The sequence below is a fragment of the Phodopus roborovskii genome, unplaced genomic scaffold, assembly GCF_943737965.1.
Source record: "Phodopus roborovskii unplaced genomic scaffold, PHOROB, whole genome shotgun sequence".
Taxonomy (NCBI): Eukaryota; Metazoa; Chordata; class Mammalia; order Rodentia; family Cricetidae; genus Phodopus; species Phodopus roborovskii.
In genome coordinates, this window is record NW_026126511.1 from 46,245,633 (window position 1) to 46,258,654 (window position 13,022).

Genomic DNA, 13,022 nt, shown 5'->3' on the forward strand with positions numbered 1-13,022 from the left:
TCTATAAGAAAGCAGGCTAAACAAGCCACCTGGAGCAAGCCAGTAAGCAGCACCAGTCCATCTGTATTAGCTCCTGCCTCCTGGTTCCTGCTCTGCTTGAGTTCCTGTCCTGACTTCTTTGGTGATGAACTGTGATATGGGAAGTATAAGCTGAATAAACCCTTTTCTCTCCAACTTGCTTTTTAGTCACAGTGTTTTATCACAGCAATTAAAACAGTGGTACCAGCATAATGGGGTATTGTTGTGATAGACCTGACCATGTTTTGGGGAGGATTGTAGGACGACTTTGGAACTTTGAGCTGAAGAAGCCAATGAGTGTTGAGAGCTCAGTGAGCCGTTCAGTAGGAGCTTGGAAGCTAAGAATTCTGAGAGCAGTGCAGAGGATGGAGGCCTGGCTTGTGACACTGCAGAGGGAAGCAAAGATTGGGCCATTTGTGTGAAGAATTTGTGGTTCTGGTTTCTTTGGGGGCTGAATTCTTTTGGGGTTGAAGAATCAGCTGTGATTAGCAAGATACAAGAACGTCTGTCTACTTAGTGCTTGTCAGCTGTAGCTGAGAAATTAGGCATGATTAAGATGAGACCAGAGTAGCCAGGTGCTGTGGCTCATGCCTTTAATCTCAGAATTTGGGAGGCAGGCGGCTTTCCTGCCTGAGTTATAGGCCGGCCTGGTCTACAGATGGAGTTCCACAACAGCCAGGGCTGTTACACAGTAAAACCCTGTCTCTAAAAAAACCAAAACCTAAGGGGAGGGGTGAGAGGGAGAGAGACATTGAGGCGAAACCCTCTTGAAAGTGTGTCCTGAGAGTCAGCACACAGGAGCCTCATCCTTGTGCTGACAGATGAACTTGGTAGTGAGTCACCCAGGTGGTACTGTTTTTGAAGGTGTGAAGGGATCGTGGAGAGTGGCTGAGGCTTGGTATTGTGTGGTAGGGCTGGAGTCCAGTTGCAGCAGAAGGCCCCAGTGTTTTAGAGATGTCAGTACCCTGGAAGAAGAGTATGCCAGTAAGAAGAGCAGCAGCGGTGGAGTGGAACCAGCAGGAGCCTGAAAGACATGCTGTGTGTGCTGCAGAGGGCAGAGCCAGCCGGAGAAGTGACTCAAGCCCCTTGGAGGTGCCCAGAAGACTGCGAGTGAATCCCAGTGAACAATAGAAACCCTAAGATATTATGTAATGTATTTTTAAAAGCCACCTAGCAGTAACCCGGGGTGAGACTTGTTCAGCTCTAATGTGCTCACATTCTATAATTCTTTCAGTGTTTCTTGACTCAGACTTGAAGCAGAAAAGTCCTGAATTTTCTAGAATATCACCAAACGGAGAGGGAGTTTTCCTCTTCATTTACCCAAATGAGCTCAATTCTGCAAGAACCTGTCACCACATGTGACCTTGTGATCAAGAGTTACAATTAGGCTAAAGGCTCACATGAAAAAAAAAAAAAGCTTGTAGCCAAGTGTGGTGATCTGCTTGTAACCCTAGAATCTGGGAGACAGAGGCAGACAGATCACTGAGTTCAAGGACAGCCTTATCTACATTGTGTAGGCCAGGGCTCCAGATTGAGACCCTGTCTCAAAACAAAACAACCTAAAACCAAAACAAAATTTCCAAGTATAGACAAGAGAACATTTTCCTTTTGGGATAGCCTATCTCTTGAGTAGTATGTAATCAGATTTGAAGTAGCTAGAGCAAATGTACACACAGGCAACTTACCTATTTACCAAACAGTTGTTTAATAGATGTAGGTGAGATGACCAAGATGATTTATAAAATGTCTCTTCCTTTCCAGAGTTAAGAAGAGTGAGAGTTGGTTCAGCAGTTAAGAGCACTTGCTTTGCCTGCAGAGGAACAGGTTTGATTCTCAGCATCCACGTGGCAGTTCACAACTGTTTGTAACTCCAGGTCCAAGGGATCTGACATTGTCTTCTGACTTCTGAGGGCACCAGGCATGCATATGGTGCACATACATACATGCAGGCAAGGCATTCATACACATAAAATTAAATCTTAAAAGTTAAAAAAAAGATGAGTGACTGGAAAAATATACAATACAGCAAACCTTAAGGAGGCAACATTTAAGTGGTTTTTCCTCCCCAAGTCAGAAAGACTTATTTATTGATCCATTAGTTCCATGAATTATGTGGCTGGTGATAGGGAGGTGAATAACATACTTACTAGCCTCAAAGAGTTCAGTGTAACAATAGACACAGACTGAGATCATTTTAATGTGGTTTAAAAAGCAGAAAAGTGCATTATACTTTATGAGACTATTTGTATAAACTGACAACATGACCACTTCATAGTATGGTTAAGGGGAGGGTTTTATTATTAGGTGTGTGTGTGTGTGTGTGTGTGTGTGTGTGTGAGAGAGAGAGAGAGAGAGAGAGAGAGAGAGAGAGAGAGAGAGAGAAAGAGAGAGAGAGAGCAGCCAGAGGCATCTGGAAGAGTCCAGAGCAGAAAGAGAAAGAAGTAAACTGACATGGCCAGAGAGGGGAGAATAGCAGGGGACAGAGTAGAGTATAGAGAGAACAGTGGGAATAGCAGGGTGAGAAGGAGAATGAACTGAGTAGCTGGGTGAGGAAAGCCTGAGTGCTGGAGGGACTTTAGAGTAGAGGAAGAGGTGAGAAGGGCTAGGATGCTATCGTGGACTTGAAATTGGGTAACAGGTATTAGTGACACCAGCATGTCACTAATAAGCTGATAAGCACCACAGGTAGCCATATGTCCTTTCTGCCAGAGATAAGGGAAATCACTTCGTTTCGTTTCTTTTGGTAGAGGGGAAATAGCTTGGCAAGTTCCTGAGGAATGTTGGCTTTTATCTAACTGCCAGAAATCTTCCTATTGTCCAGGTTGAGCTCATTTCTGGATATTCAGACTGCCTTTTGGAGTTTGGGGACTTGCAGTTTCCTTTGGACCTGAGAGTATCTCCCCATGATGACAGGGTTTCTTTGGATAGCCTTGGCTGTCCTGGAACTAGGCTCTGTAGACCAGGCTGGCTTCATACTCAGAGATTCACCTGCATCTACTCCTGAGTACTGTGATTGAAGGAATGCACCACCAGTACCACCCTGACACTATTAAACAAGGGCACCCAACCTAGCTAAAGTTGAGTAGGAAATGGGAGAAACTGTCAGAAGTCTGACTGGAAGAGGCTATGTTTAAATAGATAGCCCAGGCTAGCTTCAAACTCATTATAAAGTTCAGGTATCCTTGAAATTTGGAGCCTCTTACATTCACTTCACAGAGCACTGCTGAGATTGCAGGCATGTGTCACCACAGCCAGCAGAATACAACTTCTTAATCATTGATTTTTATCACTTTTATCTGAACAGATCCGAGCCACTTTTCGTGCCATTCACAACACATTCAACTTTCTGTCCGGAGCCATTCTTAACTGTTTGCAGTAGGCAAGAACTCTGATCCATCGGAAGTTAACCTACTTCACCCAGATGGAACCAGCCCAGTTGTGTCTTTCTGGGCTCTGTGAACTCTCACCTTGGCCAAGCGGTGCACAAGTGCATCACTGCTCCAGTGTCACTGGAGCATCAAACGGGTATTCTCCAGAGAGAGCCAGCTCACCCTATGGGTGAGAATAAGTAGACAGATGTGACCATTCCAGAGTTCTAGCCCTGGTGCAAGGGCTTGGGACAGTGTGAGGGCACCGTGGCCTAACTTGGCATAACCCACAGCCAGAGCAACAAACCACCACCTTGGCTCAGTGCAGGGCTCTGAGCAGGGTCCCAGCGGGATGGCGGAGCTAGAGCCCGGCAGGAAGGAGGCGTGACCAACCCAGCGCGGCCCACCCCAAAGGCGCTCCGCCCCCGGGGTGACGTCACCGGCCAGCCAGCAGGCGCCATTTTGAAAGTGGAGTCGTCTGCCCCTGCCGCCGCGGCCGCCGTCGCTGTCGTAGCCGCTGCCGCCGCCGCCGCCGCCGCCGCCGCCGCCGCCGCCGCCACCTCGAGAGAAGGATCACGAGAGGGGAAGCCCCCGAGTGAAAGTCATCATCCTGCCGGCCGCTCCTCCCGGGCCACTTCCCTTCCGCCCCGGTTCCCGTCCCCTCCCCCTTCAGGTGCCATCCGCCTCCATCCGCGCCCTCGATCCCCCCATCCCCAGGTGAGGGGGCTGAGCCCCGGTCGCGGAGACCCCAAGGAGCCCGGCAGGGTCATCATTTGCAGCGCGACATGGCAGGTAAAGGAGAAACGGCCCTCGGCCGGCTGACAGGGTGCCGCTTCCTCAGTGCGCTCTCCGTCACCCCCTAGTGACTGTGGCGGCGGGGCCTTGGCCTGGGGCGCTGGCCGAGTGCGGGGCGGGCGGGCGGGCCTGGCACCGGGCTGGGATGGTGGGGCCTGCAGGCAGGGCCCCGGGCCTGGCACCGCTCGGGCACGGGTGCGGTGGGGGTGGGGGTCTGCGTGGGTGGGGCGGGTGCCGGCGTGCAGATGGATCCCCTCTGCACCCTGCTCCCTCCGCTCCTCCGCACATAGTCATTCCTCTTTTTCCCGTCTGCTGCGAGCCTTCCTGCAGAAACATATTCTGCACTGATGAGGAAGAGCGCTTTGCAAGTTAAAATACAATGGAGGCATATGTCTCCCCTCACAGCACCACACACACACACACACTATGGGTAGGTCAGATTTGAGAGTGGAAGCCTGAATTTCGTGGCGACTGTGCTCCCTTCCTTGGACTTAATCGTTGTCATCATGAGTGCTAGGCCTTTAATAGAACTTGTTAAGGATTAGGCTGGGAGGTTGGAAGAAACAGGTAATTTAAACTTTGCATTTTGCACGCTATCGTTTGTGCAGATGTCCTTTTCCCAGAAGGGTTTCTCGGAGTTAAAATAGTTGTGGAGTTCAGTGATATAAATAGCCAAAGAGAGAGGGAGAGATTTCATAAAAGCTTGCAGTGGGGGAAAAGCACGGAGAAAACCCGATTGAGAATAATTTAGCAAGGAATAGGTAAAGGAAAAGCGAGGGTTAATGGCCTTTGAGAGTTGGTTATCTTTGAAGTCCTTCCTGCTAGTAGAGTAATTCTGTATTGAGATTCAGTTTGTTTTCCAGAAATCCAGGAGTGAGGCAATTCTCCCCCCCCCCCCAATTTCCTCTTCAGACCGGGGCAGTGTCTGAGATTAAACCAGTTTTCCTTGTCTTTCAATGTTTACATAGATAATAGGACTTTTAAAGAAGTTATGTTGAGCTGATTTAGTTTGCTATACAAACAAGCTGCCCCTTGACCTTGCCGAACAATGAAATGATAATTAGAACTGTTTTGTAGGAGATGACATATTGGCAAAGTTGCTCTTTCCCGGTCCTTTGGGTTCTCTGGCTAGGTGAAGGGAGGCAGAGTCAGCATCCTTTGACCTGGTATTCATTGCCACCCCTTTTCCTGTGTCTGCAGCTAGTGACTTGCTCCTAATGAATGCAAAGAAATGGGTGTTGTGTTTGCTGTGTCCATGCTTCGGTGGTAGGGTTCACACGAATCAATCCTCAGGGAGTAATGTTCCCAAAGTTTTCTCTTCGTTCTATATTTCATGGTAGTTTAGCCTTATAACTCTTCAGTGGGCCCTTTGCACATTTAAAGGAAAACTAACTTTGGGTATTTATTTTTGTTTCTGGTAGGTCTTACTTGAAAGGCTCTGATTGTCTTCAAGGGGTACAATGATAATGATTGATAGACTGTATGCCTTTGAATATTTCATACCTGCAGTCTTGTTTTGAATGCTCTACCAGCTATTGGAGCCAAATTTGGTTCCAGATTTGTGGGCTCAGTGGTGGCTGTGTATGTAGTAGTCTCAGATACCATCTCTGTGTTTATGAGAGTAAACAGAATAGAACTCGGTTTTAATTGCTATGTTTTCTTCTAGGAGCTGGAGGAGGGAATGATATTCAATGGTGTTTTTCTCAGGTGAAAGGAGCAGTAGATGATGATGTAGCAGAAGGTAAGAAAGTTTAACCATAACAACTGAGTGTTGATTTAAAAGTCCTGGGTACTGAAGGACCATGAACTAAACTGAGCCTATTACACTTGAAGAATGTTTTGTGTCTGTTGTCCAAGAGGTGGGACAATAGTTTTAAAAATCATCTTTCTGAAAAAGTCTTTATATCTCTTTATGTCTTGTTTTATTTTTTTCATTGAATTAATGCAGTAAATGGTGAGCAGTAAGTGCTCTGAGGTTCCTGTAATTGAGGTTTTCTTGTGACATACATTCTATATGCAAATAACTGGACTTGCAAGTTTGTGTTTTTGTCTTTAGTTAAATATAAATAGATGCCAGCAGCACTTAGCTTAGAAATCTTTTATTCTGTGGGAAGACTTAGGTTCTTTTGAACTTAACTACTTTGCGATTGTAGTATTAGTTAACATGTTTGCTGAAAGAGTGCTGACTCAAATTATTTACTTTATTATCTTGCAGGGATTCATGTGTGCTGTTAAGATATAATAATAAACCACTTTTCTAGGGGACTTTTTGAGATAAAACCTGGCTAATTTATTTCAGAACTTCCTTGAAGTTTTAGAATGTGAAGGCCTTGTACTCATTTTGAGAAGGTCTTTTGTGGTAGAGACAGATACTCTCCAAAAGGATGGTTACATTATTTCTTTGCTCAGAAATATTTGAAGTCTGTGGTATTGGTAGGTGTAGGTGTGAGAGGGTTGGGTGGGTGGTGGGTGCAGACAGACATGAAGACAGAATACCTGGCTGGTCTTGGACTCAAGAGATTGTCCTGCCTCTATTTGCCCAGCAGAATAGTGGGATTTTTCTAAACAGAAGTCAGACAAGTTACAGCATGGACTTCTGATTTTCAGATGGTTGTCTGTGAAAATGTATGACCCTTTCTCTCAAGTGTACCTTTTCCTGGTGAGATTGGTGTTCCTCCTCCCAATCACAGAGTGCTGTTGTGAGGAGTTTTTTCAGGTGGTGGTAGGGCAAAGATTGTTGACTAACCAGATGTTTGTGTGGTGACATTTGTCACCGATGTATATTCAGTGTGGTGAGTCCTATTGGAAGTCACTGGTGTAATTGTCATATTTTATAAATTCTTCCATCTTTGTTTTTCTGGTGGGTCCTCATCCCTTTTCCACATGAGAAACCAGAAACTTGGAAGAATTAGAGAATTTGAGAGTGACTCAGCAATGGTCATCAAATCAGTGTGTGCTGGTTTTCTGTTGAACTCATTTAAAGAAATAAATCCTACGTACAAGAGGGTGGAGTCAAGTATTACCGATTTTGTAACTCCATTACCTGTTGAGTAGTAGGCTCTCAGATATTGGATCTTCAGTTCTGTGTTGTGTAATAACTCAACACATTATGAAAGTGCTCTGTACTTGGGAAAACATTCCTTGGTTGCATTCTACATATTCACCTTATCAGAGGTCTCCCGATACTGAGAACCTGGGGTGTGTGGTGTCTAGAACATAAGCTGTCTACCCTTAAACTCAGTTTGCTTGTTAATCATGGGGCAGAAGGCTTAGTCAGAAGAAATTGATTTTCTAAGCTGAACATCAATCACTTAATGAAACAAGTGATAGTTTGTGATCATACATGTACACACAAAACATTGATAGTCAGTTTTAATTCTTGTTTATTAGTACTTAATAGTTTCGCTCTTGATTCATTAAATAACTTTCTAGGGTACATACTGTAGTGACAACATAAATTTTCAAACGTCAAGACTTGGAGTATGCTTTAGTAAGAACAGAACTTGTTCTAGTACTGTGTCTTCACAGTACATAAGTAGCATTGTTTTCAAGTTACTCTGCTTTGATTTGCAGATTCTTGGAAACTATAGTTTGTCTATCTTTTTCTATTAATGTTTATCAAAGGGAAGTTTTGCTTTTCTAATGTAGAATATGATTATTATACATGGCCCATACATATAGATTATAATCTTTAGATGGTTGCCTCTAGCTCCATCTTTAGATTGCCTGCTTTCTGTTAATGATACCTTCTCATTTCTTTGTTGTCAGTGGCTTATAATATGTGAATGTCAGCTACCAAGGCATGCTGATTTACTTGTAATACTTTCATCTTCTATTCACATTTGTCCAGTATTGATTCATTCTGTCTGGGTTGTAGTTTAGGGTGTGTGTGTGTGTGTGTGTGTGTGTGTGTGTGTGTGTTTGTTCCTCCCCCACCCCCTATTTCTCTGTAGTTCTGGTTGTCATGGAACTATCTCCATAGAGCATGCTGGCTTTTGAGCTCACAGAGATCCACTTGATTCTTCCTAGTGGGTTTAAAGGTGTGGCTACCATGCTCAGCTATAGTAACTTTCTGAATAAGTTCTGTTTTCTTTTGTACTTTACTTAAAAGTTAATTTTAAAATGGTTTGTCATTTTTCTCAGATATCTTTAGTGGATCATTGGATTAGAAACAAAATTTTAGCTGGCAAAGTGTAACATTTCTTCAGTGTGGTTCTCTTAAGCTCATGAGACCATTGAACTGATACTGTTCAAGCAATCCCTCTGTACTGTACTTGTGATTGTTTTTGCTGTTCTGGAGATTGAACCCTGAGCCTTGTGCATGCTAGGCAATTGCTGTACCACTCAGGTATATCCTCAGCTGCCAATCCCATACTGGTATGTCTGACATCCTCCTACAATTGTTCCCTTATCAGAATCCTACTCATCCTCAGTCACACATAGAATCTTTTAATTACCTCCAGAGGAAATCAGTTTTAAAATCACTTTTTTACAGCACTTTGTTAAATAGATACTATATTTAGTGCCTTGAACTACTGGTACACTGTAAGCCTAGAGCCAGAGTGATCTTTGTTTCCCTACAAATGTCCTGTGCAAACTGCTCTGCTTAGAACAATACCTGGCACACCGTAAGCATTGAATATCTTGAGTAAAAGTCAGTGTTAACTGTTGCTAGGTTTTTGAAAGGTGAATAAGAGAGGTGAAAGGTAGGATAGTTGGGGTGCACTTCTGGCTCTTCTTACATATTATTTACTTGGCAGCCTTCCAGTTTCTGGTTTGCAGCTTATAAGAGAAGGCAGGAGCCCCTGCTCCAACATAAATGAGAGTCTTAATCTGTTGCTCTGGGTCAGAGCCCTTCCGGGTTCCTGTACTTAGACATAAAAATGACAGGGGCTGGATGAAGTGAGTGATTCTGTTTATTTTCTGCTCTGTTAGTTCCCAAAGATGTCAGAATGAGGTAGTGCCCCATGTTATTACTATTGATAAGTTTTAATAATAAGTTTTAACTGGATTGACTTCTTAAGGCTCAGGAGTTGTAAGTACAGAACAGAACTTGACACTCAGCCATGGGCTCTTGCTGCCTTTGGCTTATTTAGATCTTCCGGTCAGGACACCCATGCTATGATACTGTTCTGTTTACCCAGGTCTACAGGCATACAGCTTATGTACAGCTTATGTGTTTTACCTTCGGAATAACTTTTTTTTTTTTTTTGAGAAGAAGAAGTACTAATGTCTATCATTCTAGTTTTCTCGTGGAGTTCTCATGGTCTTTAAGGTCTCTGTAACACTATTGCATTTAGGTCTTTGATTTTCTTTGATCTTGTAACACCATTGTAGTGTTGGGCATATCAACTCACCCATGCCTCTTCATCCACTATAAAAAAGACTTACTGTAAACCCGGTCTTAGTGCTATTTTGATGTTTAAATGGATTTATACCTACAAAACAGAACACTCACCTTGCTGATAAGAATAGGCAGTTTTTGTTTTTTGTTTGTTTTGTTTTTGAGGCATGGTCTCACATGTAGCTCTGGCTGACCTAGTACTTGCTTCCTGGCTCTGAACTCACAGAGATCCACCTCCACCTACCTCTGTCGTATCTGGGGCCTGTTTTATTTTTTTTATTTATTTTGAGACTGGAACTCTTTGGTGTAGTCTATGCAGGCATGGAACTCAAGCGCTTCCTGCCTCAGAGCTGGTATTGCTGGTATTACAAGTGTACGTGAGCATGCCCTTCTTGTAAGAGCCTTGTCAAAATTTATTGTTACTTTGGTGCTTAGAGCAAGTAAGGGATAATTAGAGGGTGAGGAAATTGGGGGATTGTCTTATTGCTTTATGTGTGGGTGTTTTGCCTGCACATACGTCTTTGTACTATGTGTGTGCCTTTAGCCTATGGAGGTCAGACAATCTAAACTTGCAGTTGCAGACCATTGTAAGCTGCCAAGTGAGTTCTGGTAATCAGACTGGGGTTCTCTGGAAGAGTAGCCAGTGCTCTTATCTCCTGAGCCTTCTCTATAGCCCATAGAGTATGTATGGTCTTTAATAGTTACCAAAGCTTTGTTGGCCAAAGTGAAGGCATGGTAACCTTTATGTGTGGAAGCTCAAACTCTACACAACAGTGGATGGCCTTACTTCTGATCCTTGCTCCCACCTCCCAAATTCTGGGATTGCAGGCCATGCATGTCACCATGCTTGGACTTTTAAAAAATTCTTTAGTATAATGAATTTCTTCATATGTATATGTAACATTGTACTTTGCTTTTATTTGCTTTCCTCATGGTATACATTCTTTGATTGCACTAGCAGGGTCTAAACAAGTAGAAAACTGAGTTGAAGATTAGAGACAAATGTAAAGCTAGTACACAAAAAGAAGCTACTAGTTGGCCTAAAAGCAGCCCTTCTAAGCAGATGGAAGAAGTTCTCATGAGGTTGGGATGCCTCAAGCATCTTGACCTGGGTGTTGGTGTATAGATAGATATCTGTTTGTCATTTTTTATTAATTTGGAAATTTTTGTTTTGATCCCCCCTTCTGCCCCCACAGGGTTTCTCCCTGTAAAAGTTGTAGCTGTCCTGGAACTCACTTTGTAGACTAGGCTGGCCTTGAACTCAGCTGAGGTCCATCTGCCTTTCTCTCCCAAGTACTGAGATTAAAGGCATGCACCACCATTGCCCAGAAGCTGTCCCATTTTTATATACTTCCCCCACTTCATCTTTTCCCATTTATTGCTTTTAAAGTATGACTTCAACAAAATAGGAAAAAGCGAAATCATTTCCAAACTCACTGCATAGCAGACTCCCTTGGAACTTGTGATCTTCTGGGTTCAGCCTCACAAGTGGAAGGATTTCGGTAGTGCACCATGACACCCTGCTTATTCAATAATTTTTTAAATATAACTTTCACTTTATATTTTTCTGATCTGCATATTTGATAGTAGCTTTGTTTCATAGGAAATTATTTTAGGATAGGATTTTGTCACATAAAACCTGGTTTTATGAAACCTGAATCAAAATGCACTGTATCTTTTCAGTTCTTTGCTTCCTGTTTTGTTAGGGTTTAAACTTGTGAACTGGTTCTTAGAAAATATTTTTTAAATGGTAGAGTCTAAATATATCCCAAATAAGGACATGAAAATATTTTGAGAAATAATCAATCTTTAGGGTATACCAGACCATTTTTTAAAAATCTGTGTGGTTAATGGTAGAATATAAACCAAGTTTAATGTAGTATCTATTCATTGGAGTAGTATATTTGTTTAGGTTTAGACATGAAGGTAAGTTTAAAAAGAAAACAACAACAAAAAAAAAAATGGTAGAAGCCTGTTTTTCAGGTTTCAAAGCATTGATTGAAACCTGGGCCATATTCTAAAATCAAATGACCAAGGGCAGTGGTCTTATTTAGCGTTCTTCCTTTGACATGGGATACCTTTCATGGCAAGTGCTGTCACTCAGTGTACATTTACCCAGTAAATAACCTCAGTGGCAGTCTGTAGTATCAGATAGTTTCGTTGTTGTAAGGTAGTGAGTTTTTTTCTTTTATATATTTAGTGATAAAAGCCTGTAAGAAGCAGTGGTCATTACAAGTGAGTTAGCTGGCATTTGTCTCAAGTTTTGAAAATAAATTGGAAATTAAACATCATTTAATATTCTAATAGTAATTTCTAATAGTAATTTCATAATCAATTTAGAACCAACCAAGTCCTTGAAAATAGTGGAATAATTAGAGTGGTGAGACGAAAGATTGCTTGTATGAATAGACAAGTTCCTTTATTTGTAAATAAAGGTTTAGTTGCAAGAAGAAAGATGACTACATTGTAAGTTAGCTCTTTAATGAGAAAATTGAAATATTGAAAATAGGTGTCTGGTTAATATCTTTAGTTGTGATGTTTTCCTTGTCTTACTTGGAGTGAAGATAGAAATTATAATTGAGTCATTAAGGAACCCAGGTTGTTCCCTTAATAGAAGGAAAGAAATAAAACCTGGACAAAGATTAGTTTTCTGTTAATGCCAAGTGTGTAGAAGAGTTGACCTGGCTGTTAAGTAATGACAACTGCTAGCATAATGCATGTGGTATACTTTGTCTCATTTTATTTTTAAAATTACACTAATGTGTGTATTGTGTGATGACCCACATGGAGGAGGTCAGAGAACTTAGAGCCAGTGTTCTGTGTGGGTCCTTGGGGTCCCTGGGGATTGGGCACACGTTCAGTCAGTGAGCCATCTCACTGCTCTGTCTTTTCTGTATGTGGAGATGCTGTTTTATTCTGTTGTCTAGGCTGGCCCAAAACTCAAAGCAATCTGCCCTCTGCCTCAGCCTCCCCAAAGTGCCTAGATGACTGGCTTGAGCCACTGCATTACTCCTGGGTCATTGCTTTGTGTGTATGTATTTATTAATCTTCACAAAAACCCTATGAAGTAAGCAGACCTTGTTGAGAAGGTTAATGTATTAACTGTAATCTTGTTCAAGTGCAGCCACTAAGATGCTTATCTTGCCTTCATTTTCCTAATGCAATTTTATTTCAAATGCTGATCCCCAACCTGAGCTCTGTGGTTCCCCTGTAATCACAGCATTTTGGAGGCTGAGGCAAGAGAGCCAAGATTTTGAGGCCAGTGTGGGATGCAGAGCAAGAGCCTGTTCCAAAAAAAGATAAGTTTGTAAGGAGTATGGTTTTTCTGCCTGCCGCTGGTCTAGTCCCGCCGCCACGCCAGCCCCAATTAACACACTGAGACTCTGTATTTGATATAATTCTGTTGGCCCGTTACTTGTTTCTTATCGGCTAGCTCTGTCTTAAGTATTAACCCATTTTTGTTAATCTAATATTTCCACGTGGTCTTCTTACCGGGG

At 42.7% G+C, this 13,022-nt stretch overlaps 1 protein-coding gene across 2 annotated transcripts in view; it reads left to right on the forward strand.

Moving 5' to 3' along the window:
- Positions 1 to 3,890: 3,890 nt before the first annotated feature.
- Positions 3,891 to 13,022, forward strand: part of Ppp2r2a (protein phosphatase 2 regulatory subunit Balpha) — a 58,628-nt gene continuing 49,496 nt past the window's right edge. The window contains exons 1-2 of one of the 2 annotated variants that reach the window (XM_051195465.1): positions 3,891 to 4,178; positions 5,848 to 5,922. In XM_051195465.1, the coding sequence (XP_051051422.1) occupies positions 4,172 to 4,178; positions 5,848 to 5,922 (82 nt within the window). In that variant the 5' untranslated portion in view covers positions 3,891 to 4,171. The remainder of the gene's footprint in view (positions 4,179 to 5,847; positions 5,923 to 13,022) is intronic. The other variant, XM_051195464.1, reaches the window with a different exon arrangement.